General features: G+C 32.3%; 4 protein-coding genes across 5 annotated transcripts in view; 2 read left to right on the top strand and 2 right to left on the bottom strand.

Annotated features, from left to right (window-relative positions):
• The window catches only part of LOC119636720, a 31279-nt gene extending 18486 nt beyond the window's left edge, over nt 1-12793 (bottom strand). Inside the window, exon 1 of one of the 2 annotated variants that reach the window (XM_038032285.1) lies at nt 12231-12793. The gene's annotated coding sequence lies outside the window, so the exon portion shown is untranslated. Of the gene's footprint in view, nt 1-5191; nt 5304-12230 lie in introns of those variants that run through there. The other variant, XM_038032286.1, reaches the window with a different exon arrangement.
• Nucleotides 12794-13900: 1107 nt separating this feature from the next.
• Nucleotides 13901-14254, top strand: LOC119636383 (protein GVQW3-like). Its single transcript, XM_038031698.1, has one exon. The coding sequence runs from the start codon at nt 13901-13903 to the stop codon at nt 14252-14254; it is 354 nt and encodes a 117-aa protein (XP_037887626.1).
• An 825-nt stretch (nt 14255-15079) lies between these two features.
• On the bottom strand, nt 15080-15891 carry LOC119636703 (cytochrome c oxidase subunit 7C, mitochondrial-like). The gene is made up of 3 exons (XM_038032260.1): nt 15677-15891; nt 15461-15596; nt 15080-15213 (listed from the first exon to the last, which is right to left on the bottom strand). The coding sequence occupies exons 1-2, from the start codon at nt 15761-15763 to the stop codon at nt 15480-15482; spliced, it is 204 nt and encodes a 67-aa protein (XP_037888188.1). The 5' UTR covers nt 15764-15891; the 3' UTR covers nt 15080-15213; nt 15461-15479.
• Nucleotides 15892-16003: 112 nt separating this feature from the next.
• Nucleotides 16004-19209, top strand: LOC119636379 (probable methylcrotonoyl-CoA carboxylase beta chain, mitochondrial). The gene is made up of 5 exons (XM_038031694.1): nt 16004-16204; nt 16603-16856; nt 16917-17932; nt 17990-18203; nt 18856-19209. Exons 1-5 carry the CDS (start codon nt 16073-16075, stop codon nt 18980-18982), a joined length of 1743 nt encoding a protein of 580 aa, XP_037887622.1. The 5' UTR covers nt 16004-16072; the 3' UTR covers nt 18983-19209.
• The last annotated feature ends 472 nt before the right edge of the window (nt 19210-19681 follow it).

Raw genomic sequence — 19681 nt, 5'->3', positions numbered from 1 at the left:
GTAAACATATTCCCCGTTTGCAAAAATGAAGAGTATCGCCTAAAAACTTGCAAAACAATATAAAAAGAACTCAAACTTTTCAACGAACAAAAACAGTGAACACTTTTGCTTTCCCTCTTTCGGGCTCGTTGCTTATAAACTATAAGTTCCAAGAACATTATTCTACAAAAATAAGATAACGGTGATGGGTGTAAAAAATTCGGTAACAATCGCATACAATTTTCTTACTTTTTTCTTACATATTAGAAATACATTTTATCTGTAGCAAGCGAAACGTAAAGAAATGAAAAATTGATCCAAGTTGAAAAATAATAGTCTTTGCTAATACTACTCAGCTGGAATTTCAAAACCGTCATTAAAGTACTATCCATTGGATATATGTAGATACATATATTTTCTTTCTAATGTAATATCAATTTCGTGCCGAAAGGACGCCGGCTCGTTTAAGTAATCAGCATTAAGTAGGTGGAGTAGTGTATCTAACGGAGAGGACGCATATTCCAGTTAACCGCTTTCGAACTCGTTTTTCAGTAATGCTATTCATTATATTATATTACTATAGCAGTAGCTAACATGATACAAATATCATACCTATGCCTCAATTGCAATTGTTGTTGTATAGTGGCGCCTTTAGTAAGAAAGCAATGTCAACGTTAATTATTCATCAAGGATAGACAAAGCCGAGTTTTTTAAACGTCTTACAAAACAATGCAATGAATAAAATCATTGGATCCATTGGGTTTAGTGCACTTATTAAGATACCTTCGTATTTGGGATAATGATGATCCGCTTTATATATTAAGAAGAATCTTTTATAATTTCCTTTTCCCTTTTCCAGGTTTAGCTTGAGAAACTTCGCAAACGCGATCAAAATAGGTATAAAAAACCTCGCTAGTTAAAAAATGTCCGTTATAATAAGCAGAATATTTTAAATCGTAACAGAAAAGAGCTACGACATATTAAGCTAAACCTAATTTAGAACAACGTTTCTTAAATTTACCTCAATTATTGATTTAAAAAAAAAAATAAATAAACGCTTATACTCCAATCAGTTAACTTATAGATGGACCACTAAACAGAAAATATTACAATTTTTTATATTAGTTTTTTAGTGATGGTTTTGCTAATATCTGCTATTTGAAAATCACCCAATTTCGTCTAGTTTGATAATCAAGACAAAATCTGGCGCATCGACAGTTGTCAAAATATTGAGAAGAATCTTCCATCAAATTGTAGAATTTTAATTTACTTTTAGAGCCGATAGCCTGTGTTGCTAGTGCTCAATGTCTTTTTTTTAGTCTAAGAATTCATTTCATTAGTCTAAAATTAAAATAATAATAATTTACTTTTAAAACGTTTCCGTATTAATATTTAAGGCAAACAAAAAAAAAAAATTATATGTATAAACAGAAAGGCTTACACATAGTTCTTAGTTTAAAAAATAGTTCGAAACACCATAAAAATTATGATTGGAAATATAACGTCTAGGGTAAGATATACAGAACGTGTTCCAAAAGAAAGTCGACCGTTCAAATTTTGATTTGCGATTTTTTTTTTTTTTTTTTTTTGGTATGTTGGTACACAGGGCTCACAATATATGTTGGCGTTAACAGTCATTTTGCATTTTTAGCTTGTTTTCGACAGATTTGAAGGTTAGGTGTGTTTTCGTTTGCTTGGCGATAACTTGCTATCGAAAAAATTAGATCAAAGAATCTTTATTAAATTTTGTATGAGAAGTAAGGTTAATCGCTCTGACTCACTTAGAACGTTGGACAAGGCATTTGCCGAGTCTACTTTGAGGTAAAAAAAAATGCTTTCAATTGGTAAAAGCGCTTTACAGTTGCTGATGAGGTCGTTGAGGTGTTTTACTTGTGAAAAGTCATGGACATTGTACCACAATAACACGCTAGCTCACATGTCATTGCTTGTTCGTCATTTTTTGGCCAAAAAACAACACCGCAATCATGCCTCAACCACCGTATTCACCAAACTTGATCGTCTGCGACTCTTTCCTATTCGGAAGACTGAAAAGAACCACGAAAGGACATAATTTTGCCACGATTAAGAAGATAAAGACGCATCCCAGAAACAGCCCAAAAGCCTTACCAAATCGTATATCAGAAGTGCTTCGTAGAAAGTTCGTTACTTGGCAGAGGACAAAATATATACTGAATAATTTTTCGAGAAAAACAAAAGGCCATCTTTTTTGAACACACCTCTTAAGAACCGGCAAATCGATTGAATTTTTCTTACTAGAAACCTCTAACGGCGCGCATTAATAGATTTACATAAACCTCTAGCTTTTCATAACTTTATACATTAATTAAGCGAATGTATAAAAATTCACATACAAGATAATAGATCACACTCTGATCGCGAATAAGTGCAAGAATTTAGAACTCCGTATGCACGAATCCCTAATTAAACACTAAAGAACTTTGGCGTAGTGAAGCTTTTTCGAATTTCGTCGATCTATGTAATTGTTTGTTGCTTCGTTAAAACCGAAATAAGACCTAGAGGTATAATAGAAGGTGTGAGAGGGGTAAGGCACTCGATATGTAATTGCCCTCAAGGCTGTATACGGATTACAACCAAAATCAGTTTAAACTTTATAAAGCTTTATTTATTCGTGTTACATAAGTTTATTAAATTTTCTGTCACACCTTCCCCAGTTCCTCCGTAATCAAAACACCTTATAAACTTTGTATATTTGTTTGAACGTAAAAAATTTTACTTCAAATCATCACCAATAACATATGTTAAAAATATTTTCGCAATATTATTAATATAATACGCAAATAAAAAGTAGAATTATGTATGTATTATACGGATTGAAAGCCACAAAGGAAAGATTTAGCTAAAGTACTAACAAAATATAAGCAAGAAAAAAAGCGCGCTAAGATGACAATGACTAAATCTGCATGCATACACACGCACAAACGTATGTATACGTGGTTAAAGGAAATCTCTCTTCTCTTAATATAACAATATAAGTAACAGAGACAACGGAAGAGAGAGATTGCCTTCTCCTTTTCTCTCACCCAACGCAACACTTAACAATATTAACTATATAGCTAAAACGAAAACAACAATAACTAATCTCACACATATGCACAATTCAATTTTTTTTCTTTTTAATAATCTACAGTGAATGGTAAAGGAAAATAAAAACATTTTAATGACGAATTATATATATGCCTTCGTCCGTAGATGTGAAAGTTTTGCAATCTAAACTCGAATAAACATTTAATTCTTTTACATATTTATATTATTGACTTGAGTGACAAGTGAATTATTTTACTAATTCGATATTCATTTTTAATTTTCATGCGTAAATTAAATATATAAATTTTTATAGCTGATTGTGGCATCTACACAAACCACACTTTTTTTAATTTTTTTTTCTGCAATCAACTTTTTGTTTTTGTAAACTGTACCGAATGATAAGGTATGTGGTATATTATAAACGATAATACGCTAACCAACCAGACAACCGAGGCACAAGCAATATATTACGTTATTTTTTGTGTACCATCATCATCTCTCTAATATAAACAGTAGTAGTGCATATATGTGATGATATGATGCACATCATATCGCGAGAGTACGCAAACAACGTATTTATTCTCTTTTAATTATAAAGTGGTGGGGGAGAATCAGAGAGAGTCAGCAAGTAAATTGTACAAACCTTGACACAACAAAAGAAGAAAAACGAAAACGGTCTAGAGTTGCTTTCAATTATGAATCCGCATCGCTTGGTACTTGCTATATAAATTTAAGCACATCGTAATCACGTCGACAGACCAGTTGTCGAATTTTCTAATTTATACTTTGCCAAATGAACGATATTGTGATTATAAAGTTAGCAGTAAGTTAGTGTTTTAAGCTTAATTCTGACTTGCAACGAAAGAAAAATTTATATTGGCATCCCTGTTTAACATAAGTACACTAACCGTAAAAAGAGGCGAGGAAATTTTAAACAATACCAAATTTTACGCGAAAACTTCTCTTTCCATATTTTTCGTTTTCTCTTTACGAACCGTTAATATGTAATTCATACACATTAAAACAAGGTGCGCCAAAATATTGCTTCGCCACCCGCTAATAGTTTTATTTAAACATACATGTGAAAGGGAAAAAAGTTTCAATTGGTTGAATATTGTTTTTGTGGAATAATGTTCCCCTGTTATATTTCTTCGATAATGTTTCCATATAAAATGTAACAAAATATATGGAAAGCTGCGGAAAGTATTACTTAAAGTTAGGCAGAGAGTGCGAAAATGTTTTACGTCCAAATTATTTAAACCTTGCAAACAGTTAAAATTACATTTAAAATTTTGTTGTTTTAGCTAAAATAACACAAAGTTTAAAAACTATGAAACATATACATATAAAATTTCTATGCAATGCTTGGAGAGAGAGAGGAGGAGTACACTCGTCTCGTAAATAAAGCAACACTTTTTCTCTATTATATTAAAAGTATATATACTCCTTCAAAATGCAACTCAGCGGTTTGTAAAATCAAATAATGCTATAATGAGTACAAATTGCAAAAATGAGAGAAAAATTCTCAGATTATAAAAACTTTTTTTATACATGTTTATAAGTTTACAAAGCACTTTTAGTGAAGAGGGGGGAAAAAGAATTGCGCTCTGATGTACACTCGGTGACTGTGTATGAAAGACGAAGATTACGAACAACTATACAATTAAAACGACTGCAATGCATAGCGACGACATATGTATGTACATATATATATATATATATCAATTGAAAAATATATAGAGTGACCTAACCTAAAAATTGTGTATATTTTTCTTAAATAAGGGAAAACTTGGCTATATTTTGATTGGTTTCGGAGATTTTTTTTCATTGTTCATTAAAACTATACTTTCCACTTTTAATTTTTGTTACTAAGATAATATATTTTTTTTTTCGAAAAATAGCAGTAGAAAAACACAAAAAATTTTCACTTACATCAGCACTAAATACCTAACAAACGGGCTACTACTTGACTGGCTGGTCTTTATACAAACTTACGCATGTATATAAAGCATAAAAATAATTAGAAAATATTTAATTCTTTCCATTTTTTTTAGGTGAATTCTGTCTAATTTAAACAGATATCAGAAAACTTTTAAACAATTGATCACTTTTGCACACGTTTTACTTTAATTTATTCATATTTTACCTTATTTTCATTCATCTCTATTACTACGAATTTCCTTAATATTAATTTCTCACTATAGTTTCTTATTTTATTCTCACTTTTTGTAAAACTTTTCAAGATTTTTTACACTTTTATTCAAGTAAATTCCAAATTTTTCTTTATTGAATTCTGTTTCCTTAATTTTTGAAAAAGTTTTCTTAGCGAGAAAACGTCTGTGTACACACATCTTACTACTACCGCTAACATTACCGATTAAAAACTTCGACAACAGCGCTGACGACAAATGCAAAACCTTTTAAAAAAATTCAACTAACGAATACATACGAAGTATGCCAACAACAATAACAATAAAACACAACTACACACTATGTCTATGACGACTTTCGGCAACGAAGTCGAAGCAGAGAAAAATGAAATCCATAATAATACAAAAAAAGAAGAAAAAAAATAAAAAATATAACAACAACACAACAAGTCAAGCAACAATAACAAATCATGACAGAATCGAGAAACATAGAGAGAGGGAGAAACAACAGTAAGTGGCATGAGAGAGAGAGAGAAGAAGAGCAAAACACACCACCAGGTTAAAATTATCAAAGAAGAGCACAATGGCACTACACTACATATGTGTTATGAATAACAGTGTAATAAAATTTACGCACATTAGTGGGAAGGGTTATAATTATTTACTTGCATTTTGCCTTTAAAATATTTTTAAAGAACTACATTTCTCATGTGATCTTCGTTTTATAAGATTCTAAACTACTATGATTATAATTAATTTAGCCAGAGAAATAAATTCTGGGCCTAAAGTCTTAAAGCATTAGAATCTTGGGCTATCGGCGTTATTGAAAATTCTGTCTTATTTAAGATTTGAAGCACCCTTCGGCCGCTAATGTTGAAATTCCTTTCGAACAACTTACAAGCAGTGATCTATCCCTGAAGTCTCCGTTTTTAACGTTCATAAGCACTAATCCTCCTCTGCCTTCCTACAACCCTCTATAGGGGATATTCGCTGATTAGCCCGTCGTAGAAAAAAAGTTTAACGGAGAGTTTCAGGTCGGCCAGTAATTGCCGGAATTGCCAAGCAATGATCTCTGACAAAAGCTTTGTATTACATTTGGAGGCGGCAACTTTTAAACCATGTCTCTCAAATTTTAGTCATCTGCTGTTGATTTCCTGGCTCGCAGAAGAAGAGAGAGATGAAATTTCAAAAAATACTCATCGAACTAGCTTTCTTCGTCGTGAAAGACAACGGTGTGTCGATAGTTTGCTGTTTTAATGGGATCGTGAGGACACCGTTGATGTTGAAAGCAGTGGTATGACTTCAGAATTATACTAGTTTTAAGGATTGGACCAATATTGTATTAAAGAAAAGGCCGCGTAATGTTTTAGTTGGCCAGACAGAGAAGTTTCAATTCTTTCAGAATCGATCGATATAACAATCTTGATTCTTAAGTGTTTCGGAACATTACATACGCTGTGTCACAATTAATTTATAGTATAGGAACTATTCGTACATTTTCTTATATATTCTATGCAGGTGTAACAAATATTTCGCATCTCACAGTTTAGAAATACTTAGTCCTCTGTAAGTCGTATTAATTCACTATGAGAAGCTTTTTTAAAATTTTCGTTTTGACATTCACAATTAACCTGCTATTGAAAGCCCATTATTTATATTATCCAAGTAGGAAATATTAAAAGCTTTAGAGGAAATGCATTTCTCTTCTTTCGTTGAAAATTTGCAAAAAAAAGGAAATTTTTTCCTTTAAGATTTTTGCAGAAAGTTTTTGGGCGGACATATAAGTCACATTCCTTATCGACTTAGTCTGTTTAATCTTAACAAACCGAAAAACAAAAAAACAATTCTATATTTGATTATTTACCCATGCACAAGCAATTAGAACTAGCTTAGAACTATGTGCTATTACGACCACAAATAAAAAAAATTGAAGATTCAAAAGCCATTCTTTGGTCTTAATTGTTTACAAAATGAGCGATTTTCCCGGAAATGTTATTAATCTTGTTCTTCAAACTCCCGTGGAAATTGTTATAATCTTGCTAGTATAATGTTATGTAATACATTATGCTATCTTTCACTGTCACAATCTGCTGTTATATCTTTATGAATAAAACATATTCTCTTTAGTCACGAAACCGTCCCATAATAGCAGACAAAACATCTACTCTATCAAATTGAATTGGTTCAAACAGAATATATATAAAATATTAAAAATATTTAGCATTGGGAAAAATAGTTGTGTATTGCATTATCCATCTTTAACTTCCTTTAAAGTGGGTAGCAATATCAGAACTATATAGAAGTAAATACTGTATTTGTTCAATGACTATCCATTTTGCTGAAGGATTTTCAACATAAAATAGCATTTTTAAGAAACCTTGCTTTAAGGAGAACTTTGCAGCACTACATCAAGAATAAATTTTTTTTTTTTTTTTTATTTATTATGAAAAGTGAAAACGAAAACTTTGAGAAAGCAGAAATTTAGTAATTGCTATTCATGGACGACAAATATGGTTAAATCAGTCGTGCTATTTACGCTAAATAAAAATTAATGCATTTTCTACAGAGTCTCTGTTGTACACTGTTCTTTTCAGTACAAACTTTTGTAATACGTAATGTAATTTTGTTAATAAGCAAATATTCGCTTAATTAGTTTCATTTATGATAATATATTTCCATTTATATATAAAATTATTCATATCCTACTTGTATATTACTCCCCGTATAAATAGTGCGATTTAAAACGAGGCAACTCTGTTCATATCTACCGTGAAAATAATGAAAGATTATCAAAAATATAGAAATGTTTATCCTTTCTACGCGCCGCGGTACTTAATTTTCCGAAACGAACGAAACTATCCCACCCCTCTCTTACTCCAGTCGTTGCACAAATGCCTTATAAATATTTCAGAAATTTTTTAAAGGATTTTTATAAAACGCTTATCAGTGCAACGTACACAGAATAAAAAAAAAAATTTAATATTTATCAAAGATTTACTTAAGTGATGACGTTGAAAACTTATAAACACTGATGGGCTTTAGGAAAATTTTTAAGTTTTTATAATAGTATTGAAAATAGAAAAAACCGTAAAGATAAAAAAGCACACGAAAAATGTGAATGGCGTAAAAAACTGTTGCGGAATGCGGTAATGAAATGTTTAAATTGCACAAATTTTAGATAGACAGGCGGTGAGTGTACACTAAATAAATATTATACACCATACACACAACCAAATATATGTATATATATATATATATCCAAAAAGCCCAACAGATAAAATTATTTCTATAAAAGTGCATTACAGAGAATAAAAAGAAAACAACAAACCGGAATAAGTTAGATGATGAGGAAAGAGGGGCTGGAGGAGGGTGGATATAATAAGTTGCCTTAGAAGAGCAAGAGTACAACAATACAATATGATATGCATGTGAACTAAATAAAATAAATTATAAAAATGAAACAAGACACTAAATACATTTATTGATTTTATTTAAAGGAGAGAGATGAAAAATGGAAGAACAACAACCAACAAGCACAATGATTAAATGCGGAGAAGTAGATATGTACATGTTTTTACATGGATTTTATGATTACAAAGCACTAACGCTTACCGCAGTAAGTTAGTGGGTGCTAACAAGTAAATATAATAAAAGGGTGGGAAAGACAAACAAATATTATGCATATCCGAATAGTATTAAGACAACACAAGGTGTCATGGTTAAAGAGAGGGAGAGAAAGAGTGAGTGAGAGAGAGAGAGAGATAGAGCAAACATAATATATGTTTAAAATTGTAACACTTTGTATGAAAAGGCATTTGAGAAAAGACTCCAACAAAAACAAACACAATAAAAAAGGAAAAAAATATCAAAGTTCAAAACTAAAGAGCGCATGATTGGATTGAAAAGTGAGCTAGCTGGTTTGATGGGCAAAAGTATACGCACGTATAAATGTCCATGTTAACTGTTGATAATGTAAATTCTCCATATGCCGCATCTACTAAAGAGAATTGGATAATTAAACGAAAACTATCTTTCAGCCATGGTGATAAGATGTAATAAGTAAGGAATGGTCAATCACGCTTTTCTAGACTGAAACGTCAACGGATTATTTCTATGATTTTAACAAGTAGGAAAACAATTATTGATCGGCAACAAGTTTTATGTACTAGCTTCTACAAAAAAGAAAGTTTGGACCTACACATTATTTTACAATAAAAAAATTATATTTTAATATCACAAAGCATCATTCTAAAATCAATGCTAGGAACTTTAGATTTATAGCCGCATTCTGAGCAACATCACAGAGACGCCGCACGTCGCCATGCACTTTTTCTCTTTGATTTGCGGGCCACTTAACGACTCTGTTTTATTAAAAAATTGATATCAGTATGTTTTCTTCACTTTTTTTATTCAACTCACAATTTTTCTCAAAGTTAATATAAAATCAAAACAACTATAACAAGAATAAGTTTTTTTTATGAATAGTGACAGATCATAACCTCAAAATATATCCCTTAATAAATATTATGATTCAAGATTCCAGGCACAGCTAAGTGTCTAAAACAAATCATCCCCTTTTTGTCAATGGACGATCATTCAAAGAATGTGCCCTATACATGTATAAACCCAATGACAATCAGGCAAACAGGAGTAGGGAAAGGGAGATATAGTACGGCAACATCCCTGAAATTATATTCTCGGTAGAACATTCACTAAGGCTACGGCTACAGGGCAATCGTAATCAAAGTACGATGTACCGCAATTTGGAACACGAAGAGCTTCACCTAGCTTTCACAGAATTTAGCAAAAATAAACACACAAAAAATTTGATTGTTTATTAATAAACGCGAAATAGATAAAATGTATTTTTCTTCCCCCCGTAGGGTCCATTTTATCGTATTCCCTTCCCCGTAAGTTAACAGTTTCGCTCAATATTCACAATAAGAGAAACTTTTCTTTCTATCTCTTTTCTAAACTAATTAAACGTAGTATTGTTATTGTGTTATTTGTGTGATTGTTTAGTTTATATAAACATATCTACGAACTTGGATTTGCTTACATAATATTTACCGCAAACTGTATATTTATATTTTCGTAATTGTGTGCGTGCAATGCAAAATAAACAAAAACAAAAACACTTTTTTTTTACCTTAAAGCGAGTTCTAACCGTCTGCCACGACCCACAATAGGGTTCAAAACGTCCATCTAACATGTCATAAATACAAAATAAATCTATGAATAGAGAGCGATGCGGGAATTTGGAGAACATTTTAAGGAAATATCTTTACTTTTAATACGGATGCCTTTGACCGAAATGTAAGGATCAATTTTCATATTTTTTTATTTTTCATATTTATTGTTAATATCTTGAGTCCACCAAGGAAGAAATGGAAAAGTAATTATAGAGGTATCGTGAAATTTCGTTAAGAAATTAAACGGAATATATTTAAAAGAATGTAAAAACATTTATATTTGAAACACTTTACTTGTTTGTTGGAGAGCTTGAGTAAAGGCACATGTAGTTTCCTTGTTTCGCTTGAATTGGTTTTAACAGCAAGGAAATAGTTAATTAAAATCATAAAAGTTTTGTAGATGCTTTGGTTTTTAAATAACACTTAAAAGCGCTATAGTGCGGCACGATTTATTATTAAAGACTCTACACTACTCGAAAAAGGTGCGGGAAAATGGGGCGACATGATCCGAAACGTTTTCAATAGGATTCATCCTTGGGCAAAATAAAATACTTCTGTGCATCAAATTCCATCAAAATATTTCAAAAATAACGATCTTTCGATTGGACACAAAGAAACAAGCTTAAAACATATATAATAAAAAAAATGGTCTTTCTCAAGTCTTTTTCGTACATCCGCGCAGTTTAATATACTCTTGTACTATAGGCTAGTGTTGGGTATAAAAATCATATCGATAACGAAGAGCACAATATATGACTTCGCGGGCTTGACACGTATGCGTACGTAGCAAGTATTTCATATTCATGCAAAAATTCCAACGCTTCTTGATCAAAAAAATTGATTAAAAAAAAAATATTCCAAAATTCTATAACAAATAAATTTTTCGCAAAATCACAATATCAATACGATTGGCAGCTCTGTCGTCTTCACGTTAATTATAAAAACAAAATAGAGTACGAAAATGATAAAACCGAACACCATGTAAAAAAGGAAACAAAGAGCAGCTTTAAAATTAATTAGTGTAAAAGAGACAGCGTATGAAAAAAGTGGTTGTGTACACGTTTGTAGATGTGTAATAGCAACTTTTCTCTCACACCATTACACACTGTTTATTACTTCTTTTTTCTAATGACATGTGAAAAATTATTTTGAGGAAATTTTTTTTTCTTCTTTTTTCAATGTGTGGAGAATAGAATATTAAAAAAATTTAGAAAAGAATGTTACTGAACTTTACAAAAAAAATAGAAAAAAAAGAGCGAATAATACGACGTTTTGCGATAAGCAAAAAACTATACACCTTCATATGTATAATAAAGCAAATATCTAACCATAGGAAAAAAAAAAGAAAAAGAGGTCACGTCTCCTAAAACACCGTCGTATTTATTGTGTGTGGTTGAAAAAAACAGCGCTTGCCTATTTCAGCGTTAAGATGGTTGTTGTTTTTCTTATTTTAATTGTGTATTGATAATTTTCATTGGGCTAAATTAAAAATCTTAACCTCAAAAGCGAAAAAAATAAAATAAAGCAAAATAAGAGATCAAAGCTAAGACAATAACAATTAAAAACGTATTTAGAAAGAGCAACTAAATTATTTAAAAATGTAAATATCTGTGGAACAGATTTGGTTTTTTTTCTTTCTTTTTTTTTCCTTAATATGCGTAGCTAGCTAACCAGCCCAGCTCTTCATCAAGAGGCATATAATAAAAAAAAACAGACAAAAAGTGAGGTTAAGAAAAGAAAATTTTCTTTATAGACCTGTACATAAATATACTTTATAAAAGTTAACCTGCCTTCGCTTTATCAAAACTTATACCTTTTGTGATAAAAATTTGTTAAAACTTACCGCATTATCGAATAAGAGATACTATTCCAAGTACTTTTCTGTAAGACATCTTATTCGCAAATAGTTACAACCGCACTTTTTGAATTTCACTTTTGCAATAAATTTCGGTGTAAAAAAATAAGTAATAAAAAAGTGCCAGACCGACGCGGGAGATAAACATGAACCATCTACGTCATTACTAGGTAAACTTTTTTGTTGTTATATTATGGTCGCCTTAACTCGTGGCGTGAATTCAAAAAATTTGTTTTAACAATCAAAAAATGTCCACTATCTGTTTTTACTTTGTTAACTTTTGCAATTTTACTTTAATTGTCCAACGCGAGAATGTAAATTCTCCGTTATAAATCAAAATGTTCTTAATGCACTTGAATTTTTTCATACAGTTTCGCCATTTTGTGTGTTAAGCAACACCTTTCATACACATATTGACGGGCAGGTATATACTCATTTTCTTTGTATTATACACTGCCAAATTTTCTACTATGCTACAATAGTTTTTTGTTTCAATTCTCTCACTATATACGGCTGCATGCCGTTTTTCCGACGGAAATTTTAATTATTATATTTCTGTATACTGTGGTGAAGCAAAATTTTATGTTTTGATAATTACATACAATTATACGCGCACAAAGACCATATTTAAACACTTCATCATCATCACACATAAAAATACTAGCTCTCAGGAGGGATATATATATAAAACGTCTTGCAACGCAGCTGACCGGATCTTGACTAAACGTAACTTCACAACATGGCTGCTTTTCTTGACATCGGCAGTCCGCAACGGTTACGTTCGCTGCGATTTAGGGTTATTCATGTTAACCAACTCGCTGCCATTGAGAATTATTCATGTTAGACAATTTTTCTATTTTCCTGCAACAGCTATATTCACATCGCAGCCACAGCTGCCGACAGCGTTGCATTTAGTTCAGAAAAAGATATAAATTGACGAAAATTTTGGAGCATTTTAATAGCAGCCCTGTAATTACTAAAAAATACTTTAAAAGGATGGAATTGAATATTTCAATATGCTCTTCTCATCACATTTCATCCAGAAGTTTAGTTGAAGCTGCTTATGATTTTCTTTTGTGAGAACTTCCCGCGATGAATGACTATTCTCTCCATATAATGTCCCTTCTTGTTGACTTGATACGCTTTTGATTACCAAGAATAATAAACATAAATCAAATGCACAAATCTGATATTTTCGAAGAAAAAACACCAATTACATATATATCTATCCCAAAAAATCTTTTTAAAAACAATGCAACTCTGAAATTATTTAAAGAGGGATGTATACTTCATATTGTAAGTAAGTACGTATATTGTTTATAGAAGAGACAAAGTCGAGAAGAGAGAATATAGCGATATATATGAATGCAAGTTTTTGATTTAATTTTTTTCACGAGAACGTATTTCGTTTAAAATCAGCACACGATTGTAATAACCTAAACTATGTGTTATTGTAAGAAAAATATTTTTTGTACGTACTTTTCTGTGAATCTCATGTGCGTAGGTGGTCTGAAAAGTTTCCAACCTAAGCATAAAGATGGCAGCAGTTAGGATATACATTTGTACATATGTTAGTAGATACTATTTCAGCCATTTTGGGGGTCGCAGTTGTTGTTCGGCAACTGTTTGAGTGAGTTGATGTGAGTGTTTTTGTAAAAATGGAAAAAATTGAGTATCGTGCTGTTATTAAATATTTGTTTTTGAAAGGTAATACGCCTACAAAAATTAAAGCCGAGTTGGATGCTGTGTACGGAGACTCGGCATCACCATCATTTACCACAGTGAAATTTTGGGTAGCCGAATTTAGACGCGGTCGTACAAGCTTGAGTGATGATGATCGCTCGGGACGGCCAAAAACTGCAACGACTGACGAAAATAAAGCTAAAGTTCACAGAATGATATTGGACGGTCGTCGAGTTAAGATCAGAGAGATAGCAGAAGCTATGAACATGTCGAAGGAACGCGTTTGTCATATATTGAATCAAGATTTATCTTATAGCAGGCACAAATAATTAAATTAAACTTAATTCAAATGATGACAAAAAGACTTCAACTTATATATAAATATTGTATTATATATTATTATATTTCATATGAATCGATTTAACGCGTTTTTAGAGATAATTTAATGTTTAGGTTTTCTTATTATTCGAACAAAGTTGTTACTGTAAAATTAGCGAATAGGTTTTTAAATAAATTGGGAAAAAACAAGTGCTTGTTCGTTCTTTACACGGATTCATCAGCAATTGATACCTCGAGTACATTTAGAAAACTTCGTTACATTTAAAATATGGAATCCAGAATTTTTTTTTTTTTAAATATATTCTACAATGAAAACGCAAGGTATTAAAAAATCTTCGATTTATTTTTCCAAGAAAATGGTTCAAGTTACAATTAATCTCATTAATCGTAGTCATAAGGACGTAACATTTGGTGCATTACTATTATCCAAGGCGATCCGAAGCCCGTAACGCCGAATATTGTAAAAAAGATAGTAAATCTCATAGGGTTATCCAATTTAAAGGGAAGATTCTAATAGTGAAAAAGATATCCATTGTTGATCAATTTGCGACGAAAACTTGTAAATATACTTACGCAACCTGGATGTCCTCCGCGATAATACCTCACCATATGTTTCTTAGCAAAATTGTGAGCGAAGGAACGATTGAATTGCCGAGTCAGACCCAACATTTTGTTTAAAATTTATTTTTATTCCGTATTTCTTATAGACACAAGCGTTTTACTTTCTCAAATGAAAGTTCACAAAATCACTTAATTTTTCCTAAAAATTCAAGCAATGTTTGCTCTGATTAAAAAAGATTGGAATGAAACAAGTGTTTTTTTTTTCCTATTGATAATTTTCTTATATTTGTTGCATATACACTTTTTTACTTATGGCCTAATCTGATTTACAGCAACCACTCGACATTACTGGATTTTGTGACATTATCTTTAAGCCAGTTTAGATTATCTGCAAAAGAATTCAAGAATTCATTAACGATTTTAAACATAAGTAAGTTTTTGTAAAGTTTAAGTTCTGGGTAGTTCGACCGGGCCTGACATAACCTGCATATCTACACTTTGAGAAATAAAAAGCCGAATTCCTTTTTCAAGTTTTTTCTACGATGTAAGTAAGGATATCTAATGGGTACTTTTGCCAAGAGAAAGGATAATATTGATCAATTTATTTGATCCATCTCTTTTATTAACATATTAACCTTTTAGTGATGTCATTGATTACTTCTTGAGCAATTGATGTCTGACGATCAGGAAAGGTGAACCAAAGCCCAAAACAGTGAATACAGTAAAAACACCAGTTATGCGATAACGATTTTGCAGACTGAAAGGTATGTTCTGAAAATATTGAAAAGGTTTTCATTAAAAATTATGTAATCATACGTCAGCCATCACGGCATCGAAATCTATGATCTTACCTCACCAGGTATACCACCGTGACCATGAAACCTCACCATGGACTTTGTTAAGTTACGAGCTAACAGCAAATTAGTTTTGGTCAGCATTTTCTCACTTAGAATTTGGTTTTATTTATTACGGCCGAAAGAATACCCGTCCAACGATAATCGATACAAACACAGACGTGCTAAAATTTACATACGTCGTTGAGTGTGTTCAGTATTAAAACAAAATTATCTAAAGAGATGCATTTTTGTGTAGTATTTTTACAACTTCTACAATTTTGTGTAATGCTGGCGTTATCACGATCACTCCATATAATAAATAAAGAAAAAGAAGTAGATCGTGCTTACAGTGTTTTTTTTTTTTGCAATAAACTCATTATTTTCGATTTAAATTAACTTTTAACAAAAATTATGCTGAAATTAAGGAGCTTATTGCAGGCAAAATTACTAAATAAGAATTGGACCAATAATGTCCGTTTAATACATGTAGGAGAAGCTGATGTATTGCCTACTTCAGTGGATGCGAATTCCGATGAATTCAAAGTAAGTTTCACTTGAAATTAATTGCATAAGTTTGGTAAAAAAGCAGAAAATGTGGAACAAAAGTCCGCTCCTTAAATATTATATACAACTGTAATATCTGTAATATCGAATAAAAATTATTGTTAATGATCTGTTATCTTCAAATCATCAGAGTGCCTTATCGCTTCTTCGATACGTATTCAACGAATCATGTCAGCTAATAATCTGTTTCAATATCGTAGTGAAATAAGTTTTTACTTAAGAAATTTGGAAACTTTTATGCCCATATGTTTGCAATAAATAAATAACGAAATCATCGCCTCCAAAATTCTTGGCATTTGACTTTGTTTTGCTAAAAAATAAGTTGAAATCCATTTTTTTTGGATAGATCACATTAATTTGTGTTTACATTTGCTTAGGAAAATGCATCCGAAATGTCGAAATTGATCACAGAGCTTCGCGATATTACTAAACAAGTTCTGTCGGGAGGTGGAGACAAAGCTATAGAACGTCATACTTCACGTGGCAAACTTTTAGCTCGCGAACGTATAAATAAACTCTTGGATAAAGGTTCAGCTTTTCTTGAGCTAAGCACTTTGGCAGGTTATCAGTTGTACGGAGATGAAGTAGTCAATTCTGGTGGCATTATTACTGGCGTAGGACGTGTCAGTGGGTGAATTTTTCCTATACATTAAGAAATAAAGCCGTTTTTAATTATTCCAATTATTTTTAGAACTGAATGTCTTATTGTAGCTAATGACGCTACTGTCAAAGGCGGTTCTTATTATCCTATCACGGTTAAGAAGCATATACGTGCTCAAGAAGTAGCGCAGGAAAATCGTTTGCCATGCATTTATTTGGTTGATTCTGGTGGTGCTAACTTACCACGTCAGGCGGAAGTGTTTCCTGATAAATTGCATTTTGGTCGCATTTTTTATAATCAAGCAAACATGTCAGCCTTAGGTATACCTCAAATAGCTGTGGTGTTGGGCAGTTGTACTGCGGGAGGAGCATACGTACCTGCTATGGCTGATGAAAGCATTATAGTGAAACGACAGGGTACTATTTTTTTGGCTGGTCCGCCTTTAGTCAAAGCTGCCACGGGTGAAGAAGTGTCGGCTGAGGATTTGGGTGGAGCTGATTTGCATTGCAAAACATCGGGTGTTACTGATCATTACGCTGTAGATGACGAACATGCTCTCTTTTTAGCGCGACAAGTTGTTAGCAATTTGAATATGGCAGCAACCAATGCCTATCATTTAATGTACTCCAGCAAAGAAACTATTAAGATAGCTCAGAGCAATGATATTCGCCCAATCGAAGAACCAAGATATGATCCTAAAGAATTGTACGGTATTGTAGGTCCGAATTTGACGAAAAGCTTCGATGTTCGCGAAGTTATTGCCCGATTGGTAGATGGCAGTCGTTTTACGGAATTCAAGAAGCTGTATGGAGATACTTTGGTATGTGGTTTTGCGCAGCTTTACGGTTATCGCGTCGGCATTGTTGGCAACAATGGGGTATTGTTCTCGGAAAGTGCTTTGAAAGGGGCCCATTTTATACAATTGTGTTGTCAACGTAACATACCATTGATATTTTTACAAAATATTACTGGTTTCATGGTAGGCCGAGAGGCAGAAGCCCAAGGCATTGCTAAAAACGGAGCGAAAATGGTTACGGCAGTGGCTACGGCAAATGTGCCAAAATTCACTGTAATTATTGGCGGCTCCTACGGGGCTGGAAATTACGGTGAGTAGTTTTCTTGTTTTCTTGTAGCTTTTTTTAAAATTCTTAATTTAATTCAAGGTATGTGCGGTCGCGCCTACTCTCCGAGATTTTTATACATGTGGCCAAATTCTCGTATTTCCGTAATGGGTGGTGTGCAAGCTGCGAATGTTCTAGCCCAAATTACGGCCGACCAGCGGAAAAGAGCCGGGAGAGAATTCACCGAAGCAGAAGCCAATAAACTCAAGGCTCCCATTATAGAGACTTTCGAAAAAGAGGGTTCTCCTTATTACAGGTAGGCTTTAATGTTTTAATATATTTCTGATTAAGCTCAAAAGATCATGTTTCAAAATAAGTGGCCCATCGCTTATAAGCACGATCCCAATACTCTAAAGATCGAAACAGTCTTGTTTACTTGTAACAGATAATTACCGGAGACGAAAGACATATGCTGTTCCGAAAAAAAAATTTCAGAGTGAGAAAAACTTAACAATTTCCACAAAAGCGGCGGAAAAATTTTGACTTTCTAAACAGATGGAATGAACCTGGTATCTCGATCGATATGAATCTAGACCATACTTAAAGCACATGTACTGTCGAACTAAATGAAATTCCGAGCCCTGCTATTCAAATCTTTTTGTCTCAACTGTGGCAAACGATACCTTGTTTTGTCAAACCGATTTCGTGAACGTCTTGAGCATTGGCACTTTACTTATATGTTTAGTAACTCAAAAAAAAATTCGAAAACGTGTCATTGTGTTTTTTTGGATATCTTTTCCTTATCTTCTTCTCTCCGCGACTCATAACCGCTTTATAAATCAGAGTAAATTCCGTCCCTCGTGTAAATAGCTTTTTATAGAAAGGAAAATTCAATTATTCCTAATATTTATTTATTATTATTTTATTAAATTTACATCTATTTTTTTTTTTCGTTTACATTATTCCAGTACCGCACGCCTTTGGGATGATGGAATTATTGATCCAGCAGACACTCGTCAAGTATTGGGTCTGAGCTTGAAAACCGCTCTTAATAATCCTGGTTGTGGTACAAAATTCGGTGTGTTCCGTATGTAGAGAGGAGTGCAGAGGAGTGAAAAGATTCCTATCTCGAATTGAAATGAGTGCCCGATTTAGTCAATTTGCATTTATTAGGTTTTACGTACTATAGAGGACAGTATAAATTACTTTTTTGTTGCTTGTAAATAAGATTTATGTTGTAAAAAAGAAAAGAATGTTATCGTTGTAAGCAGAAATTGGTACAAAAATTGTAAATAAACGTTCAAAGAAAAAAATTTTTCAAACGCAAAAAAATGTCGTGTTTTTCAATCAATTTAGCGCAAAACGTCATTTGGGATATAATTGCACTGAAATATTATCTTTTAAAAATGCTATCGCTTATTTAAACATTAAGGCTAGTCAGCTAAAATAATTTCACAAACTATCATATAAGGATCAACCAGTTTTGACTTTATCCGAGATTTATATGATTATTTTCGAGACAATGAAACCAATGCAGAACCGCCGGAAGTCAAATAAACTACACAAGCCAGCAAGAGTGCAAGGAATTTTTGAAAGTTGACGACATTGGTATAACAATCCACGTGCCTTTCGTAATATCAATTAACCATCCATATACATAGCTAAGGAGCTAAAATGCAACAACAACATCCCACCTGCCCTTAAATTTTAAGCAATAACATCATCTGCATAGATTGCTATAATGGTTAAGCATAGAAATAAATGAAAGTAATCTGTTTATGCAAGCAAGAGAGA

This window comes from Glossina fuscipes, unplaced genomic scaffold, assembly GCF_014805625.2.
Source record: "Glossina fuscipes isolate IAEA_lab_2018 unplaced genomic scaffold, Yale_Gfus_2 28, whole genome shotgun sequence".
Taxonomy (NCBI): Eukaryota; Metazoa; Arthropoda; class Insecta; order Diptera; family Glossinidae; genus Glossina; species Glossina fuscipes.
The sequence above is the reverse complement of the archived record's forward strand: the minus strand, read 5'-3'. Positions and strand labels throughout refer to the sequence as shown.

What these genes read in the sequence shown, in the direction of transcription:
- LOC119636703 (XM_038032260.1), bottom strand. Translation starts at nt 15,763, where the DNA reads ATGCTGACCAAAACTAATTTGCTGTTAGCTCGTAACTTAACAAAGTCC. An exon ending in ACGGTGGTATACCTGGTGAG is followed by an intron (nt 15,597 to 15,676) that starts GTAAGATCATAG and finishes CAATATTTTCAG; the next exon opens with AACATACCTTTCAGTCTGCA.
- LOC119636379 (XM_038031694.1), top strand. Translation starts at nt 16,073, where the DNA reads ATGCTGAAATTAAGGAGCTTATTGCAGGCAAAATTACTAAATAAGAAT. An exon ending in CTACGGGGCTGGAAATTACG is followed by an intron (nt 17,933 to 17,989) that starts GTGAGTAGTTTT and finishes ATTTAATTCAAG; the next exon opens with GTATGTGCGGTCGCGCCTAC. An exon ending in GAGGGTTCTCCTTATTACAG is followed by an intron (nt 18,204 to 18,855) that starts GTAGGCTTTAAT and finishes ACATTATTCCAG; the next exon opens with TACCGCACGCCTTTGGGATG.
- LOC119636383 (XM_038031698.1), top strand. Translation starts at nt 13,901, where the DNA reads ATGGAAAAAATTGAGTATCGTGCTGTTATTAAATATTTGTTTTTGAAA.